Here is a 24,353-nt window from a genome sequence, read left to right as displayed (position 1 = left end):
TTTAAAAAAATATTTCTACTCACCCAAAATATAAAATTATATAAAAATGATGTGTATTTTTTTTTTCACCAAATTAATTTTTAATTTCTTAGAAAATTTTTCTGAAAATAGATTATGAAAACCAAACTAAATAGAACTTTATAACCAAAAAAGTGGCGCATTATTCATTAAAAAAAGATATTACACTTCAAACAATATACAAGTTAACCAATACAAAATAAATTGTAGGGCAAATTACACAAATAGTCCTTATAGTTTGGGACTTGTGCCATTTTGGTTCCTGACTTTTCAATTGTGACACATTTGACCCTGAATTTTGAATCTTGTTCCAAATAAGGACAATTGAAGATATCATTAGATTTTTCAAGGGTAAAATTGTCAATTTGATAAAATATAAACTAATTTGACAAAAATAAAAGTCAAACAAATATTTTTGAATTTTTAAAAATTATTTCTACCCACTAAAAATAAAATTATGTAAAATTGATAAATCTTTTAGACATTTATTTATTTTTTTTACCAAATTAATTTTTATTATGTGTTTGGATGATGATCATGTAAAATTAATTTTAAAAAATTAATCATGTAATTTTTATTAATTTTACATAATTTTATCATTGGTGGATAAAAATAATTTTTAAAAAATTAAAAATATATTTTTTAACATTTATTTTTGTCAAAATAGTTTATATATTATCAAATTGACGATTTTACCCTTAAAAAATCTAATGATATTTTTAATTGTCCTTATTTGAAAGTTCCAAGTTGGAACATGATTTAAAATTCAGGATCAAATGTGTTACAATTGAAAAATCAGGGACCAAAGTGACACAAGTCCCAAACTATAGGGACTATTAGTGTAATTAATCCTAAATTGTATAATAACTTTACCCTTGAAATGAACCGTTTTGCAAATGAAATATCTTTGATTGTCTTTATTTAGAACAAAATTTAAAATCATGATCAAATGTATTACAATTGAAAAATTATGAACCAAAATTAATGGAATTCACTCAAAAGAAAAAGTGCACGTGCTCTCAACACATCCAGAATTCTCTTTTCCCCAGATACAATTGAACCATTACCCATTTACCACATAATATTGCATCAGGAATTAGTCCAAGTTTAAGAGTAATGTTAGAGACTCTAAATATTCTATTAAAAATTTTATCAAATGTCTCACATGGGTGTGGGACCCACACTATGTGGGTCCCATGTGGATCCCACACCCATGTGAGACATTTGGTAAAACTTTTAGTAAAATTTTTGAGGCCCCTAGTATTTTTGCAAGTTCAAAGTTTAAAGTCTCTTTCAGCTGCAAAAACTTGGCTGAAGGGACACATACACTTCACTATCCATAAAGTGGAATCCATGCAAGCCTGAGGGTCATGAATCTCAAGCACCTTATTAATTCATTTGAACTTAAGGTACTGTAGAATATCAGTAGTAAAAACCAACCCAAATTGAACATCTGCTAATACACCAAAAAAACAGCACAACCGAAAAAGCTCTGTTTTGTATATAAATCAGCCCAGACACCGAGCAATGTTTTTATTGTATCAAGCAAAATAGCAGTCACTTTATGCTCAGAACCACTACATCAACACCACCACATTAATTGTCGAGAAGAAAAAAAGACAACAACAGACTCAACAATCATTTCCAAATCTTGCAATTAACCAAGGTGAAGGCCAATCTTGCAATTAACGTGAAGGCCAATAATACCAAAATGCAAACATGATCATGCTCATATGGCAGCTTCTACTTCATCTGTATCCACAGCCACTCCATTTGGGGTATCATCTTCTGGTCGAAGCTGAGCAGAAACATCATCGATAGCAGAGTTCAGCTGTGCTATCTTCTCTGCCAGTACTTTACGTGTTTTCTGCAAATAGGCTACCATAAGTGTGTTGTAAAAGGAATACAGAAAAAATAAATACATTAACAAGAATTCAATTCTAACTAAGGATTCTGAAGGGCCCCCAGTTTAGATTGAAAACTCACAAACCGAAATAAAATGATACTGAAATTTTAAGGCCAAGAGCTCTTATAATCGTTTATTACTCTAACACATGAAAAGGAAATCCAAGGAGGTTGCTCCTCACAAGAAGAATCTATCTAATTTTTACTTTCAAAAAAAGGAAAAAAAGAAAAAAAGAAAAAAGACAAAAAGAAGGCCTATATGATTTTAGTATTTTTACAAGATATTAAGATGGAAAAGAAGCTTTGCATATCCATGTCTATTTGTGACACAGCGACAAGGAGATATTTCGACATACAAAAAGCACTCTATGACAGATAGATAGACGACAGTTAAGTAAATCATGTCACATATGGCTAGATCTCTAACGTTAGAACTAGTCAGGCAAAAAAAAAGAACACCCCCAGAACAAAAAAGAAACAAGGAAATCATTTAAAAAATTTTAAGATCAAGTAAGAGAAGGCCGCTCCTCAAAAAGAAGGGTGGGAGGGTCAAAGTCAGTCTAAAAACTGATTAGTTTAACAGCAACAGTTCACCTCCAAAGCTTTTTCTTCATCATATATAAATTTGGGCAGTTTCCTCATTAAATCCTTTTTGTCAGCTCCAGCCAGTGTCCTACTGATCTGTAATTCAACATAAATTGTCAGTCCAATGTAGTAATTCATTTCCGTTCATATTTACTGCGGCTATCTAATTGAAGCCTACAGATTCATGTCCCACAGAGAGCACCAACTGGCACCAAGGATCATCTTCTATTATGACTATTGATACATATATATAACAACTTTGTTGGACTATTTGGAATGACAAGCACATGTTAGGTAAACCAGTTGGACCTGAGGTGCATATACGCAACCAAGCGTGCCAACAAGTATTCCTCCCAAAACAAAGCCACCAATAAAAATGCTCGTGCTACCTGGCTTTCCACCATCACTATGATTACACACAAAGAAGGAGACTGTCAGAACTTCAAATTGAAAGGGTTTTTTGCACTTCACTTCAATAAAAATCAGGAAACAATAAGAAATCATGTAGCGCTTCACTTCAAATTGCATAACATACTGGTGAAAATAAGTGTTACCAACACAGATGATACCTGTATCCTGCTTGAACAGTGAGTGCCCGTTTAGACGTCAAAAATTGTGTTTTCCCTGTCTGTAGACTGAGCAACAAGTTCTTGGGCCCCAAACTACCAAGGCACTGGTCCGATGACTTAAAAGGAGAGCCTAGCATACAATTTCCCCAGAACAATGAAGGTAAATAGAAAAAAAGAACCAAAGATGATGATCAAATAAGTAAGACATTCCAAAATGGGACAAGCATTCTTCTGGACACAGATATTTAATTGGGACACATTCATAAACAACTAATGTTTGTTTCAAATACATCCAACCAATAGAAGGAAAACAATGTGTAGAGTTAGAGCTAGCAGTTTACATCATCAGCAAATGAAGATGGTGCCCTACCTCCTAACAAGAATTGAATCAAATCTGTGGTGGGACTTCCAACAAACAATTAACACAACAAGATATGGCATCTTTAGCAAACATCATTCTTATAATACTAAACAGGGAAAAAAAACATAAGAAGACAACAAATAATATCCTCAAACATATCAAAGAATCAAAATCAATGTCAATATTAGAGATCTCCAATTGTTAATTGAAGCCATAAATTGCCTACTACTGAATTTTGTAAACTTCCTCTATGGCATTATGCCTTCCCAACTGTCAAGTATGCTGATAACTTTCACAAAGACTCTTTTGGTTCTTATGCGGCCAAGAAGGAATGGGTGATGTAATGGAAAGTGTGAGTAAGTGGCCAGTAGAATACACACATTTGGTAAATTATTATAAAGAGTTCAATTAAACTTAAACCTAATGCAACCTTTTCCTAGTTTTGAAAGACGATAAAACTGGAAACGAGGATTTCAGTAACTGGTGTTGATTACGGAACTATTGATACAAGGAAGAAATAACAGCAATATAGAAATTAGATAGCAATAAAACTAATGAAATGGAGATTAGTCCTTGGCATCTGAGTTACATGGACTCTTCTATTTCCTCCAAAGTACTTGTGTTCACCAGATATGAGTGTTGGATATGTGTCCAACGCTCATATCCAATTTAGACACTTGGATCCTTTAATTTCTTACAATATATGAAAAAGAAGAAAATTACATTTGCTAATAAAACAATATTTTTAGCCTCTTACATGAATTAAAGAGATAATATTTTAAATTTTTCTTGAATACTATTTAATTTTCAGTATATTTCTACATAATTTACATATTATCCGAAAATATCATACAATATGCAATATATATGCGTAAACGGCGCATCCCCGTACACATATCCAATTTTGGATATGTATCCAAGATACTAAGATTTTTAAGTTTATAGAAGTCTAACACTTGGGTGCACACCGGCATCCGATACTCATACCTAAGTCCATGGAACATAGCTTGGCATTCACCTCATAAAATCACAACAATGTAGTTACGATTTTGGAAATAAGAAAAGCCCGCGCCATCCACTTGTTTAGCTTCTGTAAGATCTATATCACAATCGTAGTGTAATCGCTGATCATCAAGGTTCATCAGTTATCCTACTCATAGCTTCATTGAATTCCATATTTCATAACATCTAACAAACAAATGTGCAAATACAAAATACTAAAAGGTGTTGTGTTGAAAGAAAGAGAATTTCAGGCTTCCTGTCATAATAAGTCTCCAACTGATCCCATTACTAACAAAGACAATTGTCATTCTCAATACACCCACAGCATGTGTGAGAACACATTGGTTAAGAACTGTCACTCTACATATGCATCTATAAATGCAAACCCAAAGCCTCAATCAAGTTCATGGACAGATTCAAAATTAAAGATCAAAGTGATGATCTTAATAAGGATCAGTGTTGCACAGAGAGAGAGAGAGAGAGAGAGAGAGAGAGATTACCAGGTGAAACATGAAATGGAGAATGCTTCGTTAGAACCAACGAATTCGTCAGAGAAGTCATCTTTTTAGGGTTTCGAGAGAGAGAGAGTATTCGATGATTTCGATCGCCCGGATGAGAATAAGAAAATAAAGCAGAGATGAATTTTTATTTTGCTTGTGTTCGATGAAATCGAGGCAGGGTAGTAGGAGTGATGTGGCAAATGAAAACAAAAGATACAGGAGTCTTTTGGAAGCTGGCCAAAATTCACATAATTTAGGGGTTGTTTAGGGTCTTAAATAAGTGTATTTTTTATTTTTTTGAATTAAAAATTTTAAAAAAAATATGAAAAATATGGATGTTTTGATTAATTTTTTGACTTTTTATAAAAAAATATGTATTAAAAAGTTGTATAAATTAGTATGTAAGGAAAAATTAGAATTGAGAGTTGTGCAGTCGTAGTTTTTGACTTTTGGTGAATAGTGATAACTTTTTAACTTTTTGAATAATTTTTTGACTTTTTAACTTTTTAACAACTTGTCAAACTTAACCTTACTCATGAAAAGATAAAATAAATTTAAAAAGTTAAAAAATTAATTTTTTATCAATTTCTCAAACAAAAATGCTTTAGACCACTAATTAGTGGTGACTCTAATGATGTGTTTTGTACCTTGTTTTTTTTTTCTTTTTTTTTTTTCAATTGCCACCTCATTAGTGATGGTATTAGTGATGATAAATTAGTGGTCTATAGCATTGCTCATTTCTCAAAACACCCCCACAATTAAGGGCAACGTGAGAATTTGTCATACGGTATGATAATACGACTGAATCTTATACATAATTAAGGAAAATGTCTCGTAGCTCAAATTATGTGGCTCAAAAGTGGCTCAAATGGCCAAAACGAGCCATTTTTATGTTGTTCTGTACTCAAAACGACGTCGTTTTGGCCATTTGAGCCACTTTTGAGTCACAAAATTTGAGTTACGTAGCATTGTCGCATAATTAATGGGTTATGAATGGTATGTTTTGATGTTAATATGTATGTGATATGATTTAATATTACGAATATTAAATCCATCAAATTATTATCAAATTTGTATAATATGAAATTGATATAAATAATTTATATAATGAAAAATTAATTATATATTTTAATATTATTTTCATTAAAGAGTATCATGATATTTTCTAATCTCTTATGCAATTACACCCAATCTACTACTATTATAAAAGTGTAAAGAGTTTGTCGTGTTTTTTATTTTTTTAAATTCTATGTAGACACTTAAATTTTTACGTGTCTTGATTGCCGCTTGATTAATCAAGACAAATAGTTTTTTTTTTATTGGTCAAAATGAAGATAGTCAAAATTATCAAATGGATGTGGGTCCTATTAAAATTATGGATCTTAACCCATTTTAAATTATAGGTCACATCAAAAGAAAAGTGAACTAATTTTGACAATTGGGTCAATCTAAAAGTGTAGGGCTCATGAAGATATATTGTCAAAAATTAGTGGAATAATTCAAATTTCAATGCAAATTATTTTCATAAAGTAATAAATAAATTTCTATTTTTTTTTTTTTTTTGAAATTAGAGTCAATTTTAGAATTTTCAAAATTAACCCTTCCCTCCTAAACCTATAAATAGAGGCTCTCATTATAAGGAAAAAGGACACACATTCTTTTTGGCACAAGGTCTTGCAAGCTCCATGCGATCTGAAAATTCTGCCAAATTCTCTTTTTAAATTTTTTTCTAAAGTTCCTCAAACTTAAAAAAGAGGATTATCAAGTACTCCAAACTTGTGCCAATATTTTCAAGTTACAAATACAAATTTGGTCCCTTCTTTTAAAGAAATCATTTCAAGACTCATTCAAGCCTGAGATCAAGCCTTTTTTTCTCCAAGTTTCTCCTTTAGAAGACTTGAAGAAATCCACCAAACTTGTTCGATTCAACAACAAGCTTCTACAGTCGTTGGATTGCAACCCATTTCAAAGATCGAATCAGAGGATTTGTTCTTTTGTAATTGAGCAAACCACAGAGAATTGTTCACATTTATTATAATCAAATAAAGTTAATTATTTGTGCATTTATTTTGTGTCTTAATTGCAGGATACGAAATTTGTGTTTACAAATCTTGGCACTCCTAATGGAACATCTTCGCTTCTCATCTCTTTCTCCTAAAGCATATTTCCAAAGCCTTGTTTGATCAAGCATAATGGCTTCAAAGAAAGTTCAAACTACTCCAATCAATAAGAACGCCAGCAAGAATGCTGTTGTCACGACCAGCAACAACATCACTTCAACGTGTCCAATCAACCGTAGCAAGACCAAGGCTACCATTGCTCTTGCCACTCACGAGGTCATGTCGACTGCCAATGCAACAAAGCAAGCCCAAGGCAAGTCTCACAAATCTGTCACGGTATCCAAGCCTGGGGCTAAGCAAAAGGAAGTAAGGGAATAGAAGAAGCCCACTTATGTCTCAAAGGATTCTCCACTAGAAGATTTGTCTCCATACACAACACCTGTAGCTTCTGATGCAAACTCAAGTATAAGCTCACACTCAGGATTATCTCCTAGCAGTCCTCAATGTTCAATTTCATCGAATCACTCAAATTTGTCTCGTTCGATGGCTATGCAAGTCATGACCATTGGCACCACTTCAGTGGAAGAACTATTGGTGGCCATGGCTTGTGTCATCGACAAGCTCACCAAAACCGTAGAAGAGAAAGATCTTCAGATTGCCACCTTGTTGAACAAGTTAGAAGCACAAAATGCTGGCGAGGCAAGTGAAGACAATTTTCATCCACCTGGCTTTACACCACAAGCCACGTTTGTTGATAACGCGAACCCTATATCTAAGTCCAAGCAAGTTGGTAGGGAAACTTGCCACACATCTGTTGCAAGGCAAGCGATTGGTACAAATAGTCAACCAACATCTATTACTTCTTTGTTTGTTCAACAACTCCAAGACATGATTGTAAATACCATCCGAGCACAATACGGTAGGCTCCCGCAAAGCGCTTTCATGTACTCCAAGCCTTACACAAAGAGGATAGACATTCTTAGAATGCCTAGTGAGTACCAACCTCCCAAGTTCTAACAGTTCGATGGAAAAAGTAATCCTAAACAACATGTCGCTCACTTTGTCGAAACTTACAACAATGCCAGGATAGACGAAGATCTACTTGTCAAACAATTTGTTCGGTCACTCAAAGGAAATGTCTTTGATTGGTACACTGATTTAGAGGCCGAGTCAATCGACAGTTGGAAGCAAATGGAACGTGAATTTCTTAATCGTTTCTATAACACCTGTCACGATCCAAACCCGCCCCTATGGGTTTGGCACCGTAACCGGCCAGTAATCCGAGATTACCGAAGGCCTGCTTAACAGTAATACAGTAATAAAGAGTACAGGGGCTGGCAGAAGCCAAAACAGTAAGAAAAGATGTCCAATGAGCTGTGACAGTCTGTATGCAAAAAGACTTTTCATATCATATACACATATACGATCAATACCAAAACAACATGTACAATATATACAATCATCCAGGACAGGGACCAAATCCCTATCATCACAGTGCAGTACCAGTCTATACAGTATTACAAAACCGATATAGAGACAGGTGGAGGAAAATTAAAACACCCCAAAAGCCGTAGCTTGACAGGCTCGGAACCTTGCAGTGAGGCACAGTGGTTGGCTTTGACAAAAGGGATTCTAACCCACGCTCCTAGCTCCGGTAATTTCACATGCAGGGTACATATAAGCACAAGTCACAGATCCCCCAACAGGTGAAGATATAGCTAACAAATAATTCATGGGTTCCAATGGTCTATTCAATTTTCGCGAAAAAACATGCGATACATATGAATGTATAGACCCCGAATCAATCAAAACATATGCATTTTGAGCACAAATTGAGAGTATACCTGACACGACGGTCTCGGTATTTTGTACGTCTCCCGCTATGAGTGCGAACACTCGGCCTTGCCTCATAGGCTCTTTCCCAGTAGCTTTGGGGTTGGGTTTTGTTGGAGCAGTTGATGCTGCTGCGCTTGGTGTAGCTTTACTATTGCCCTGAGGAGTGGAAGGGCAATCTTTGACCATGTGGCCCACCTTGCCACACCTGTAACAAGCACCTGAAAGTTTATAACAAACCCCTTTGTGTTTCTTACCACATTCAGAACAGGGCGGTATGGAACCACTTCCCTGACTGGAACTGGTTGTTGACCCCGTATTCTGCTTCTTATTCGATGAATTGTTTATGCTTTTCTTGAATTTAAAACCCCGTCTCTTCTCGCGCCACTCAGTTACAGGTGTTTCAGTCTGTGTCAATGCTTCAATATTTGATTCAGCTATAATGGGCCGGTCAAGAACATCCACATACTTGTGCAAATTCAACACATTAATTCTGTCAAGTACTTCGACATTAAGGCCGCCTTCGAATTTCCTGGCCTTCTTATAGTCAGTGTCAACCATGTGTGGTGCATATTTGTCAAGTTCAGTAAATTTCGATTCATATTCAGCAACAGACATGGTACCTTGCCTCAACTGTTCAAATTCAGTCACCTTGCGGTCTCGGACACATTGTGGAAAGTATTTCTCAAAGAAGGACTCCTTAAACTGAGCCCAAGTCACAACTGTGTTGGTGTCACAAACCAGCATCCACCACCTTCTGGCCTCCTCTTATAAGGTGAAGGTAGCTAGCAGTACTTTGTGTGCCTCCGAACACGGAAATACTTCAAATAACTTTTCAGTCTCAAGAACCCAAGTTTCAGCTTTTAGCGGTTCGAGGCCTCCCTGAAAGGATGACAATTTCATCTTACTAAATTTCCGTGTCAGAGCTATGATATCATCATTCATAGGTGGCTCTGGTTGTACTGGAGGAGGTGGGGGCCGTTGGTTCTATCGTTGCCCTAGTCTTTCAGTTAGTAGTTCCACCATTCTCTCCAACCTTGCCATTCTTGCCTCAAAGGATTCAGTTTCATCAACATTTCTTGCGTTGTCCATCTCACTATAGGCAATTATAACAATTATAAACATAGGTAGTTGCATACTTAGATAGATTATCACATTAACAGTTATATTCATGTCGTAGCCATACATACTTATCATGCTCATGTAATGCCCTAATCATTTTTCAAGGACATCCTATAGCTCATTTGGACACGTGTGTGCGGTACAACTCGTGATTTAATAACGCTCTGATACCACTTTGTCATGACCCAAACCCACCCCTATGGGTTTAGCACCGTAACTGGCCAGTAATCCGAGATTACCGAAGGCCTGCTTAACAGTAATACAGAGTACAGGGGTTGGCGGAAGCCAAAACAGTAAGAAAAGATGTCCAATGAGCTGTGACAGTCTGTATGCAAAAAGACTTTTCATATCATATACACATATACGATCAATACCAAAACAGTATGTACAATATATACAATCATCCAGGACAGGGATCTAATCCCTATCATCACAGTGCAGTACCAGTCTACACAGTATTACAAAACCGGTATAGAGACAGGTGGGGGAAAATTAAAGCACTCCAAAAGCCGTATCTTGATAGGCTCAGAACCTCGTAGTGAGGCACAGTGATTAGCTTTGACAAAAGGGAGTTTAACCCACGCTCCTAGCTCCGGTCTGGTGCCTGAACACCTACATATATATATATATAAATAGTGAGCTAAAGCCCAGGGAATAACATAATGTGTAAAGAGGTTAAGAATAAATGTCCTTACAGTAACGAAACAGTTCATTGAATCAATATATCAGTCATTCAGTCATAACAGTCATATGCGGTACATCCATTAGCAGAACAGTATAGTAAACAGTAGGTCTTAAAAGATCGAACAGTCAATGATGGCCATCGTAACAGTAAACAGAAGTTCCAAGATAGGAACTGACAGAGATCTCTATAACAGTAGTAGTAACAGTAACAGTAGTTGCTAAAGATGCCACAATACAGTTCAGAATAGAGGACAAACATGCATTCAGCTAACAGTAAACAGTTTAGAAAACAGTTTAGTTAATCATTTAGAAAATATTCATTTTCGAACATATCTTTACAACATGGTTACTCACAGAGTTCTGGGCTATAAGCAGCTAGAGCGCGTTTCCGAAAGCCAACCCTACACAATTACAGAGTGAACACACACTAAGCTACACAGTTGGGAAACAATAACTTAATCCCTAACTCGATTCGATGTGGTCCTACATCAATATCCTCATTAAGATGCCTTAAACTAGGCCTAAGAATGCCTAGGACGAAATGAGGATGCAATGATGCACTTAGAAAACATTTTCAAGATTTTCAGAAAACAGAGGTCCCGCTCGAACGTAGGTTTCCCCGCTCGAGCGGACATGCAAACAAAATTCTCCGCTCGAGCGTAAACCTTCCCGCTCGAGCGGTCTGCAAAACGTGACAAAAGTACTGGATGGGTGAAAATCACGCTCGATGGGCGCTCGACACCCGCTCGAGCGTGTGACACAACTACCCACTCAAGCGGAATAATGTACGCTCGAGCAGACTGTAAAACAAATGAAAGTGCTGGGAACACGATTTTCCCGCTCGAGTGCCAGTAACCCCACTTGAGCGGAAGTCCAAATTCTGGAAATTCCAGATTCGAACCTCAAGCTCAAGACCAAGTTTTAAAACACCAAATTCGATCCTCTTGGGCTAATTTTCTGGAATACTCTTGTAAACTCATAATATAACATGATTCAAAGCTTAATTTGTAAAATCAAAGCCCAAAGGTAGTTCAATTAAACACAATTTCAAACCAATCTCACGAACATGATGTAAAACATAACATGCACGGATTTAATCAACCTCAAGACTTTTATTACAAGAACAAATGAGCCAATCCTTTCAAAATCATGAGGAATTCATGAACTAGAACTATAATATGAACATGCATGTGGAATTCCATGGACAAAAATCCTCAAAACTCAAGAATGGCAACGTGCATGCATGAATTCCTACTCAATTCAACATATTAAGCTAATTTTGACTCCAACTTTCAATATAACAAGAATCAAGCAAGAACTAACTTAAAGACAAGTTTAAGAATGTGGATTCTCTACCTTAGACCTTGAATATCAAGTGTAGGCAGCTCAACTATGAAATCAACCTTCAATTTCTTTAATTCACCAAGCAATTCACAAGATGGAACTCAATTTCTCTCACTCTCTCCCTCTCTTCTCTCTTGGTCAGTTTGTCTCAAGAAAATAGCTGAGGAAAAGTGATGCCAACATATGTAATTGAAGACTAAACAATAGCCTAGCTAAGTCCACTAGATGGCAAATTAGTAAAAAGGCCTAACTTATGTAATTTAGCTTATTTAATCTAATTTAATCATATAGAATCACATTTCAATTAAATATACCATAAAATCACATAAATCCTAATTAGCATAAAACATTAATCCATTTCAGATTCGGCCGCCGATAAGGCCTCCAATCTGCAGTTTAAAGCATAAAACATGAATAGATAATTTAACAGTCAATAGATAGATATACATTTAAACTAGCACATTCAATCGATCAGTTCAGTATTTCAGTCAGTCAGTCCATTAACATGCTTAATCATAGATTAGCACTGATCAATGTTATTATAGTAAACATGAGTGAGGGTTGTCACAACACCCGTCATATGGTAAGCATGATGGAATTAACCAATACCAAGCAATGAAAGGATGAGTCTGTGGTAGACTACATCAACCGTTGGCTAGCTTTAAGTCTAGATTGCAAAGACTAGCTCTCTGAGATCTTAGTTGTGGAGATGTACATGCAAGGCATTGTCACGACCCAAACCCGCCCCTATGGGTTTAGCACCATAATCGGCCAGTAATCCGAGATTACCGAAGGCCTGTTTAACAGTAAAACAGTAATACAGAGTACAGGAGCTGGCGGAAGCCAAAACAGTAATTAAGAGATGTCCAATGAGCTGTGACAATCTGTATGCAAAAAGACTTTTCATAACATGTTCACATTCAAACCATAACAATATATACATACATCATCATATACAGATATCAGGTTAGGGATCAAATCCCTACTATAACAGTACAGTACATGTACACATGTCGTTTAGTCTATACAGTGTTACAAAATCAGATGCAAAAAGGGGAAAAACTAAAACACCCCAAAAAGCCCTAGCTTGAAGGACTTGGAACCTCGCAGTGAGGCACGTTGGTTGGCTTGACAAAAAGGGGGTTTGAACCCCACGCCCCTAGCTCCGATCCGGTGCCTGGACACCTACATATATATATAAATAGTAAGCTAAAGCCCAGTGAATAACATATGCGTAAAGAAGTTAAGAATGAATGTCCTTTTAGTATTGAAAACAGTCAATTATCAGTATATCAGTCATTCATTTTGTGGCTCATATTTCATGCCATAACGGTTATTCAGAAACTATAATAGTCATATGTGGTACATCCAATAGCAAAACAGTACAGTAGGTCTTAACAAACCGAGCAGTCAATGATGGCCATCATATCAATAAACAGTAGTAGTTCCGAACGTGGGAACCGACAGAGATCTCTGTAACAGTAGCAGTAACAGTTCAGTAACAGTAAATTGCTATGGATGCCACGAATACGGTTCACAAATAGGACAAATATTCATTTAGTAAACAATGTCATTTCATAAAGCAGTACAGTCATTTGTGCAGAAAATAATCTCAATTGAACATATCTTTACAACATTGTTACTCACAGAGTTCTGGGCTACAGATAAGCTAGTACGCGTCCTCGGATGCCAACCCTACAGCTACAGAATGAACACACACTAAGCTACACAGTTGGAAAAATAATAACTTAATCCCTAATTTGCCTCGGTGTGGTTCTACATCAATATCCTCACTAAGATGCCTTAAACTAGGCTTAGGAGTGCCTAGGATGGAATGAGGATGCAAAGATGCACTTTAAAACACTTTTCAGATTTTTCAGAAAACAGGGGTCTCGCTCGAGCGTGGCTTTCTACGCTCGAGCGGACATGCAAACAAAGGAGATCCGCTCGAGCGTGACTTCCGTCGCTCGAGCGGGCTGTAAGCTACAGTAAAAATACTGGATGCACAAAAATCACGCTCGACGGGCGCTCGATCTACGCTCGAGCGTAAGACACAAGTCCTTGCTCGAGCGTGCATTCCCTCGCTCGAGTGAACTGTAAACACATGCAAAGTACTGGGTACACGCATTTCACGCTCGAGCGCCACTTTTCTCGCTCGAGCGGACTGCATGAACACAAGGCGTACGCTCGAGCGTGGAGTTTCTTGCTCGAGCGTGAGTCCAAAATCAGGAATTTCCATATTTGAACCTCAAGCTCAAAACCAACTTTAAATGTATCAAATTTGATCCTTTTGGGCTAATTTTCTGTAAAACACTTGTAAACTCATAATATGACATGTTTCAAAGGTAGTTCAATTAAACACAAATTCATTTAAAACTTCAAGAACATGATCAAACATAACATGCATGTGTTTTAATGAGTTCAAAGCTTCTAATACATGCTCCAATGAGCCAATTCCCTCAAAAACAAGATGATTTCATGATCTAAAATCAAGATATGGACATGCATGTAACAAATTCCATGAAAACAACTTCAAAACCTCAATATAAGAGCATGCATGCATGATCTAGCTCTCAATTCAACAATCTAAACCAAAACTTGACTTAGATGACTAAATTACCATGAGCCATGCAAGAATTAACTTAAATTCACAAACAAGAAGGTAAATGTTCTACCTTAGGTCTAGAATGCAAGATATGCAAGCTCAAATTGCACAATTAGCCTTCAATTCTTCTAGTTTCCAAGCCAATTCTCAAATGAAGCTAAGTTTCTCCTCTCTCACTCTTTCTCTCGGTTTGGTCTCTCAAGGATGAACAAGAATGAGATGCAAGACTAAGCTTCCAACAATATTGGTGAAGTGGCCCACTAGATGGCATTTTAGTAAATAAAGCCAACTTACGTAATTCAACACTATTAAATCTATTTTAATCATACCAAATCAATTTTCAATTAAATATACCATAAAATCACATAAATTCTAATTAACATAAAACATTAATCAATTTCAGATTTGGCCGCCGATAAGGCCTTTAATTTGCAGTTTAAAGCGCAAAACATGAACAGATAGTTTAGCAATCAAACAGATAGACATGCATTTAAACTAATACACACAATCAATCAGTTCAGAATTTCAGTCAATCAGTCAGTTAACATGCTTAATCATAGATTAGCACTAATCAGTTGTGATGGTTGTCACAGTCTCCCCTCTTTACAAAGAGTTTGGTCCTCCAAACTCGAATTACCTTCATTCTGGAAGAAAACAGGATTCAGTGGGAACAGTTCAGGATATCTCTTGATCATATCGTCTTCCCTTTCCCAAGTGGCATACACGCCACCATGGTTTTGCCAGTCAACTTTCACTAACGGGATCTCTTTGTTCCTCAACTTCTTGATCCGTCTGTTTACAATCTGAATAGGCCGTTTTTCATAGGTGTAGTCATCACTTAGTACTACACGGGTAGGCTCAATCACATGGAAGGGATCCCGAAGGTAATCCCTCAACATTGAAATATGGAACACGTTATGCATATGCTCTATTTCAGGAGGAAGCACTACTTGATATGCCACCGGATTAATTTTTTCGATAATCTCATACAGTCCGACATATCGCGGCGCTAACTTGCCTTTAACCCCAAAACGGGTCTGCCCTTTCATCGGTGTCACTTTAACAAAAACGTGATCACCTACTTCATATTCTCTGTCTCGCCTTCGGACATCTGCATAACTTTTTTGTCGGCTTTGTGCGATTTTCAATCTCTGTTGAATCAATTTCACTTTTTCTGTAGTTTCTTGAACAATTTCGGGTTCAAGCAAAGGCCCATCTCCAACTTCTGCCCAGCAGATAGGAGATCGACAGTTCCTGCCATATAAAGCCTCGAAAGGCGCCATACCAATGCTTGAATGAAAACTGTTGTTGTAGGCAAATTCAGCCAACGGTAAATGGCTTTCCCAATTTCCTTGGAAATCAAGAACACACATTCTCAGTAAATCTTCCAGAGTCTGGATGGTTCTTTTTGACTGACCATCTGTCTGAGAATGGTATGCACTACTCAGTCTCAGTTCAGTACCCAATGCTGTCTGTAAGCTTTGCCAGGATCTCAATGTAAACTTCGAGTCCCTATTAGAAACAATGGACATAGACACTCCATGCAATCTAACAATCTCATCAATATAGATTACAGCCAATTTGTCTGCATTATAAATTGTTTTGACAGGTAAGAAGTGAGCAGATTTAGTCAGTCTATCAACGATAACCCAAATTGAATCCATACCTTTACTGGAGTGAGGTAAACCAACAATGAAATCTATAGTGATATGCTTCCATTTCCACTCCGGTATCGGTAAGGGTTGCAGTAAACCTGCGGGTCATTGATGTTTGGCTTTAACTTGTTGGCAATGAAGACATTTCGACACAAAGTCAGCAATCTCTTTTTTCATTCCCGGCCACCAGAAATTCAGTTTCAAGTCTTGGTACATTTTCGTATTTCCTGGATGAATAGACAGTTTTGAATTGTGGCCTTCCTGCAGAATTCTTCTTTTCAGTTCAGAATCACTTGGTACGCACAATCTTCCCTAAAATTTCAACACATTATTTTCAAATTTGAAATCCGACCTCGGTTTAGATTCCTGTTCTTCGATGATCTTCTTCAAGAAGTCATCCTGTTGTTGTTTCTCTTTAATCTCTTCCATCAGTGCCGGTTGAGCAGAAATAGCGGCTATTGTTCCACCTTGTTCACGCAAAACAATCTCAATTTCAAGTCTTTCAAGGTCACATAGTAATTCTTTATGCCCGGTGAGTAAACAGGCTAAGTTTCCAATCGATTTCCGACTCAATGCATCGGCAACGGTGTTAGCTTTTCTTGGATGGTACAAAATTTGCAAATCATAAGCTTTTATCAGTTCTAACCATCTCCGCTGCCTCATGTTCAGTTCTTTCTGTGTGAAGAAGTATTTTAAGCTCTTGTGGTCTGTGTACACCTCACATGTTGCCCCATAAAGGTAATGGCGCCAAATTTTTAGTGCAAACACTACTGCAGCAAGTTCCAAATCATGGGTCGGGTAGTTCTTTTCATGTGGTCTCAGTTGTCGAGAAGCATACGCAATAGCTATTCCATTCTGCATTAAAACACAGCCCAAACCCTTATAAGAAGCATCACTAAATATAGCATAACCATCCGTACCTGAGGGTAGGGTAAGAATCAGTGCAGTCACTAATCGAGTTTTCAACTCTTGAAAAGCTGATTCCCTCTGATCGGTCCAGTCAAATGATATCCCCTTCTGAGTCAGCTGTGTCAGTGGTAGGGCAATTTTGGAGAAATCTTTGACAAACCTTCTGTAATACCCGGCTAAGCCTAGAAAACTTCAGACTTTGGTAACATTTGTCGGTCTAGGCCAGTTCACCACTGCTTCAATTTTCTGTGGGTCAACTGTAATACCATCTTTACTGATCACATGTCCCAAAAACATCACACTGTCTTGCCAAAATTCACATTTAGTTAGTTTTGCATAAAGTTTCTATTCTCTTAGGGTCTGTAGGGCAATGTTCAAATGACGTTCATGTTCTTCTGTGCTTTTGGAATAAATCAAAATGTCATTTATGAATACAAAAATAAAGTCATCAAGGTATGGTTTGAAAATTCTGTTCATAAGGTCCATAAATGCAGCAGGTGCATTGGTAACTCCGAAAGGCATAACTAAGAATTCGTAGTGTTCATACCTCGTTTGAAATGCAGTCTTTTCAATGTCCCCTGTCTTGACTTTCAACTGGTGGTATCCAGATCTAAGGTCAATTTTGGAGAACACTTGGGCACCCTGTAACTGGTCAAATAAATCATCAATGTGAGGCAATGGATATTTATTTTTCACTGTTACCTTGTTCAATTCACGGTAGTCAATGTAGAGTCTCAGTGAGCCGTCTTTCTTTTTCACAAATAAGACCGGCGCGCCCCACGGTGAAGTACTGGGCCTGATGAACTTCTTATCTAACAGTTTTTGCAGCTGAACTTTCAACTCTTTCAATTCGGTAGGTGCCATTCTGTAAGGAGCTTTAGATATTGGTTATGTACCCGGAATCACATCAACGGTGAACTCAATCTCTCTATCAATCAAATTCCCAGGCAGATCATCTGGAAAAACATCTGGGAATTCTCTGACTATAGGAATACTGTCTACATTAGTTTTATCGTTAGTAGGTACAGTCAATACAGAACATAGATATCCCTTACACCCCTTTTTAATCAATTTAAAAGCTTTCATAGATGAAATCAGATACGGGAGAGGTACTACACCAACTCCATTAAATACAAATTCAGGCAGTCCGGGTGGACGAAAAACAACTTGTTTTGTTACACAGTCTATGGTAGCATGATATTTCGTTAACCAATCCATTCCCAATATCACATCAAAATGATCTACATTCAATGGCAGTAAATCAATATACAGATGAACATCTCCAACAATAATTTCACATGCAGGATACATATAAGCATAAGTCATGGATCCCCCAACAGGTGAAGATACAGCTAACAGATAGTTCATGGGTTCCAATGGTCTATTCAATTTTTGCGAACAAGCATACGATACATATGAATGTATAGACCCCGAATCAATCAAAACATATGCATTTTGAGCACAAATTGAGAGTATACCTGACACAACGGTCTCGGTATTTTGTACATCTCCCGGTACCTGTGCGAACACTCGGCCTTGCCTCATAGGCTCTTTTCCAATGGCTTTGGGGTTGGGTTTCGGTGGAGCAGTGATGCTACGGCGCTTGGTGCAGCTTTACAATTGCCCTGAGGAGTAGAAAGACAATCTTTGACCATGTGGCCTACCTTGCCACACCTGTAATAAGCACCTAAAAGTTTATAACAAACCCCCTTATGATTCTTACCACATTCGGAGCAGGGCAGTATAGAATGGTTTCCTTGACTAGAATTGGTTGTTGACCCTGTATTTTGCTTTTTGTTCGATGAATTATTTCTGCCTTTCTTAAACTTGAAGCCTCGCATCTTACCACGCCACTCGGTTCCCAGTGTTTCAGTCTGTTTCAGTGCCTCGATGTTCGACTCAGCCATTATTGCTCGGTCAAGAACATCCATATACTTAAGCAGTTTCAAAACATTAATTCTGTCAAGTATTTCCACATTAAGGCCACCTTCAAATTTCCTGGCCTTTTTGTAATCGGTGTCAACCATGTGCGGTGCATATCTGGCGAGTTCAGTAAACTTCGACTCATACTCAGCCACGGACATGGTACCTTATCTCAACTGTTCAAACTCGGTTACTTTGCGATCTCTGACACACTGTGAGAAGTATTTCTCAAAGAAGGCTCCCTTAAACTAAGCTCAATTCATAGCAATATTGGTGTCGCGGACCAGCATCCATCACCTTCTGGCCTCTTATTGCAAAGTAAAGGTGGCCAGTAGTACTTTGTGTGCTTCAGAACATGGAAAGACTTCAAATAATTTTTTAGTTTCTAGCACCTACGCTTCGGCCTTCAATGGTTCAAGGCCTCCATGAAATGATAGCGGTTTCATCTAACTGAACTTCTGTGTTAGAACAATGATGTCATCATTCACATTCTGTTCCGGCTACACCGGAGGAGGTGGGGGTTGTTGGTTCTGTTGTTGTAGCCTTAAGGCCTCAGTCAACATTTCCACTGTTCTTTCGAGCCTTGCCATTCTGGTTTCATATGATTCAGTTTCATCAGTAGTTCTTGCGTTCTCCATTTCACTATAGGCAATTATGGCAATTATAAACATAGACAGTTGCATACTTAACACATTAACACATTAGCACATATATTCGTGTCAAGGCCACACACACTTATCAATGCTCGTGCAATGCCCTATTCGCTTTTCTAGGACATCCTATAGCTCATTTGGACATGTGTGTGCAGTATAACTTGTGGTTTAGTATCGCTCTAATACCACTCTATCACGACCCAAACCCGCCCCTATGGGTTTAGCACCGTAACCAGCCAGTAATCCGAGATTACCGAAGACCTGTTTAACAGTAAAACAGTAATACAGAGTACAGGGGCTGGCGGAAGCCAAAACAGTAATTAAGAAATGTTCAATGAGCTGTGATAGTCTGTATGCAAAAAGACTTTTCATAACATGTTCACATTCAAACCATAACAGTATGTACATACATCATCATATACAGATATCAGGTTAGGGATCAAATCCCTACCATAACAGTACAGTACAAGTACACATGTCATTCAGTCTATACAGTGTTACAAAATCAGATGCAAAAAGGGGAAAAACTAAAACACCCCAAAAAGCCCTAGCTTGAAGGACTTGGAACCTCGCAGTGAGGCACGTTGGTTGGCTTGACAAAAAGGGGGTTTGAACCCCACGCCCCTAGCTCCGATCCGGTGCCTGGACACCTACATATATATATAAATAGTAAGCTAAAGCCCAGTGAATAACATATGCATAAAAAAGTTAAGAATGAATGTCCTTTCAGTATTGAAAACAGTCAATTATCAGTATATCAGTCATTCAGTTTGTAGCTCATATTTCATGCCATAACGGTTATTCAGAAACTATAATAGTCATATGTGGTACATCCAATAGCAAAACAGTACAGTAGGTCTTAACAGACCGAGCAGTCAATGATGGCCATCATATCAGTAAACAGTAGTGGTTCCGAACGTGGGAAGCGACAGAGATCTCTGTAACAATAGCAGTAACAGTTCAGTAAAAGTAAATTGCTATGGATGCCACGAATACGGTTCACAAATAGGACAAACATTCATTTAGTAAACAATGTCATTTCATAAAGCAGTACAGTCATTTGTGTAGAAAATAATCTCAATTGAACATATCTTTGCAACATTGTTACTCACAGAGTTCTGGGCTACAGATAAGCTAGTACGCATCCTCGGATGCCAACCCTATAGTTACAGAATGAATACACACTAAGCTACACAGTTGGGAAAATAATAACTTAATCCCTAATTTGCCTCGGTGTGGTTCTACATCAATATCCTCACTAAGATGGCTTAAACTAGGCCTAGGAGCGCCTAGGATGGAATGAGGATGCAAAGATGCACTTTAAAACACTTTTCAAATTTTTCAGAAAATAGGGGTCTTGTTCGAGCGTGGCTTTCTACGCTCGAGCGAACATGCACGCTCGAGCGGACATGCAGACAAAGGAGATCCGCTCGAGCGTGACTTTCGTCACTCAAGCAGGCTGTAAGCCACAGTAAAAATATTGGATGCACAAAAATCACGCTCGATGGGCACTCTATCCACGCTCGAGCGTGAAACACAAGTCCTCGCTCGAGCGTGCATTCCCTCGCTTGAGCGGACTGTAAACACATGCAAAGTACTGGGTACATGCATTTCACGCTCGAGCACCACTTTCCTCACTCGAGCGGACTGCATGAACACAAAGCGTACGCTCAAGCGTGGAGTTCCTCGCTCGAGCGTGAGTCCAAAATCTAGAATTTCTAGATTTGAACCTCAAGCTCAAAACCAACTTTAAATGCATCAAATTCGATCCTTTTGGGCTAATTTTCTGTAAAACACTTGTAAACTCATAATATGACATGTTTCAAAGGTAGTTCAATTAAACACAAATTCATTTAAAACTTCAAGAACATGATCAAACATAACATGCATGTGTTTTAATGAGTTCAAAGCTTCTAATACATGCTCCAATGAGCCAATTCCCTCAAAAACAAGATGATTTCATGATCTAAAATCAAGATATGGACATGCATGTAACAAATTCCATGAAAACAACTTCAAAACCTCAATATAAGAGCATGCATGCATGATCTAGCTCTCAATTCAACAATCTAAACCAAAACTTGACTTAGATGACTAAATTACCATGAGCCATGCAAGAATTAACTTAAATTCACAAACAATAAGGTAAATGTTCTACCTTAGGTCTAGAATGCAAGATATACAAGCTCAGATTGCACAATTAGCCTTCAATTCTTCTAGTTTCCAAGCCAATTCTCAAATGAAGCTAAGTTTCTCCTCTCTCACTCTTTCTCTCGGTTTGGTCTCTCAAGGATGAACAAGAATGAGATGCAAGACTAAGCTTCCAACAATATTGGTGAAGTGGCCCACTAGATGGAATTTTAGTAAATAAAGCCAACTTATGTAATTCAACACTATTAAATCTAATTTAATCATACCAAATCAATTTTCAATTAAATATATCATAAAATCACATAAATTCTAATTAACATAAAACATTAATCAATTTCAGATTCGGCCGCCGATAAGGCCTTCAATTTGCAGTTTAAAGCGCAAAACATGAACAGATAGTTTAGCAGTCAAACATATAGACATGCATTTAAACTAATACACACAATCAATCAGTTCAGAATTTCAGTCAATCAGTCAGTTAATATGCTTAATCATAGATTAGCACTAATCAGTGGTAAGAGTAGTCACAGGCATACACTGCGGAGTCATTTACATCCTTCAAGGGATAAAACCATGAACATTTGAAGAGTTAGCGTACATGACATTGAAATTAGCATAGCCAACCATGATGGCAAAGACCTTCCCATTCCTGAACAAAGGAAAAATAATAAAGAAGTGAAAAAATGAGGCAAGCCTACCAAAGGTACCACCAAAGAAGCAATGATGGTAACCACAGCTATAATAAAGATTTTAACGAAAGACAAAAAGAAAGAAGAAATGAAGGAAACACGCCCATCTCTGAAAGAACTACAAGAAAAGAAGTATCACTTTCCTGACTCTAACGTACCAAGGATGTTAGACGATTTACTTGAAAAAAAAGTCATTCAACTCCTTGAGTACAAACGCCCTACAGAAATAGGCCGTGTGAAGGATCCGAAATACTGCCACTATCATTGGATAGTTGGTTATCCTACTAAAAAATGTTTCGTGTCAAAGGAATTACTTGTGGACTTGGCCAAGAAGAACAAAATCCTCTTGGACCTTGACGAGTTGGCAGAATCCAACCATGCGACGGTTATTGTAGGACCTCCAAATTCTCCATCCTCAAAATCTAAGACATAAATGTCACAATCTGCAATCCCAACAGTGAAAGCAATTCCCAAAGTCATCCAGTTTAGTTCACTTGAACCTATCATTATTCAAGCTCCAAATCAAGACAAGCATGTCCATGATGGTTTTGAAGAAGGCTTAACTGTTAAGGAAGATGAAAGTTGGACTCTCGTGACACGAAGAAAGTCACGAAGAAGTAAGTCCAAGACTCAACATTTTTCACTTAAGAAAGTAGAAGGAAAAAAGAACTCTCATCGACATTCCAAGAAAGAGGTGATGGACAAAAGAAAGAATGAAAAAAAAGATATAACAAATAGATAAACTTCCTAAAGAAAACTTGCGTACCCCAGTCATCGTGCGAGGCTTTTTCCCTATCAGGTATTTTGGAGATGACTCGGTCGAGGCGGTTTATATGGTTTCAACCATTGAAGCAAATGTGGAACAAGTTCAAGCCATTAAGGCAACACCAGATAAGGAGGAAATTAATGTCCTGACAACCTTGAAAGAACTACCCCCACGCTTCAGTTTGCATGAAGCGTCTATACTCCCTCGATCTGTACAACTTGCACTTGTTCGAGGGTTAGAAGATAGTAGAAAATATGAGTTTGTCCTTAATGAGCTAGTCTATCCCAAGGTGAACTCCATCACTCCTGTTCCTTGTTGCACAACAATCGCCTTAATTGATGAAGACCTTCAACTAGGTTCAAAGCCACGCAATCGCCCATTGTTTGTCTCTGGCTTTATTAATGAACAAAAAGTTAACTGCATCGTTATTGATGGAGGCTCGGTTGTAAACATCATGCCAAAGTTCACCATAAAGAAACTCGAAATCCCACTTAACGAGTTAGCTCGAAGTCATCGGGGTTATTCAAAGTTTCAACCAAGGTAGGCAACACGCGATTGGTATGATTCGTTTGAACCTCACCATTGGAGAACTTACAAACAGTACTTTGTTTCACATCATTGATACAAGAACATCTTATAATTTGTTGCTTGGGCGACCTTGGGTCCATGAAAATGGTGTAGTTGCCTCAACTCTCCATCAATGTTTTAAATTTGACCAAGGTGGAATAAATACAGTGCTAGCAGATGACAAATCATTTACAAAAACTGAGACTCACTTCGCTAATGCAAAATTTTATTTGCATTCCAATGGGATGATTGAAGTTATCCAAGTTGAAATCCCTTCTGCAAGAAAAGAGAAAACGAATGAAGAAAAGTAAGTTGTGTTGGGCTTTTCAAGGGAAGATGCATCAAGTGGCAAAAAAGCACCTGAGGTTGTTTCACCACAAAAATAGTCTTTATTCTCAAAAGGCCATGAAATAACAAGAGTCTTCAGGTATGTGCCGAAGTCTCAACAGAAA

General features: G+C 37.6%; 1 protein-coding gene across 1 annotated transcript; it reads right to left on the bottom strand.

The window, feature by feature from the left end:
- Nucleotides 1-1,513: 1,513 nt before the first annotated feature.
- LOC114286730 (inner membrane localized protein) lies at nucleotides 1,514-5,189 on the bottom strand. The gene is made up of 5 exons (XM_028229957.2): nucleotides 4,941-5,189; nucleotides 3,078-3,207; nucleotides 2,818-2,914; nucleotides 2,518-2,604; nucleotides 1,514-1,885 (listed from the first exon to the last, which is right to left on the bottom strand). Exons 1-5 carry the CDS (start codon nucleotides 4,999-5,001, stop codon nucleotides 1,748-1,750), a joined length of 513 nt encoding a protein of 170 aa, XP_028085758.2. The 5' UTR covers nucleotides 5,002-5,189; the 3' UTR covers nucleotides 1,514-1,747.
- Between the last annotated feature and the right edge of the window lie 19,164 nt (nucleotides 5,190-24,353).

The sequence above is a fragment of the Camellia sinensis genome, chromosome 6 (assembly GCF_055761805.1).
Source record: "Camellia sinensis isolate YWXY chromosome 6, ASM5576180v1, whole genome shotgun sequence".
In the NCBI taxonomy this organism is placed as follows: Eukaryota; Viridiplantae; Streptophyta; class Magnoliopsida; order Ericales; family Theaceae; genus Camellia; species Camellia sinensis.
This window is presented reverse-complemented; position numbering and strand designations above follow the sequence as displayed.

Coding starts and splice junctions, on each gene's coding strand:
- LOC114286730 (XM_028229957.2), bottom strand. CDS start 5,001: ATGACTTCTCTGACGAATTCGTTGGTTCTAACGAAGCATTCTCCATTT. Junction 2,915..3,077: donor ACTGTTCAAGCAGGATACAG/GTATCATCTGTG, acceptor GTGTAATCATAG/TGATGGTGGAAAGCCAGGTA. Junction 2,605..2,817: donor GTTGCGTATATGCACCTCAG/GTCCAACTGGTT, acceptor GTTGAATTACAG/ATCAGTAGGACACTGGCTGG.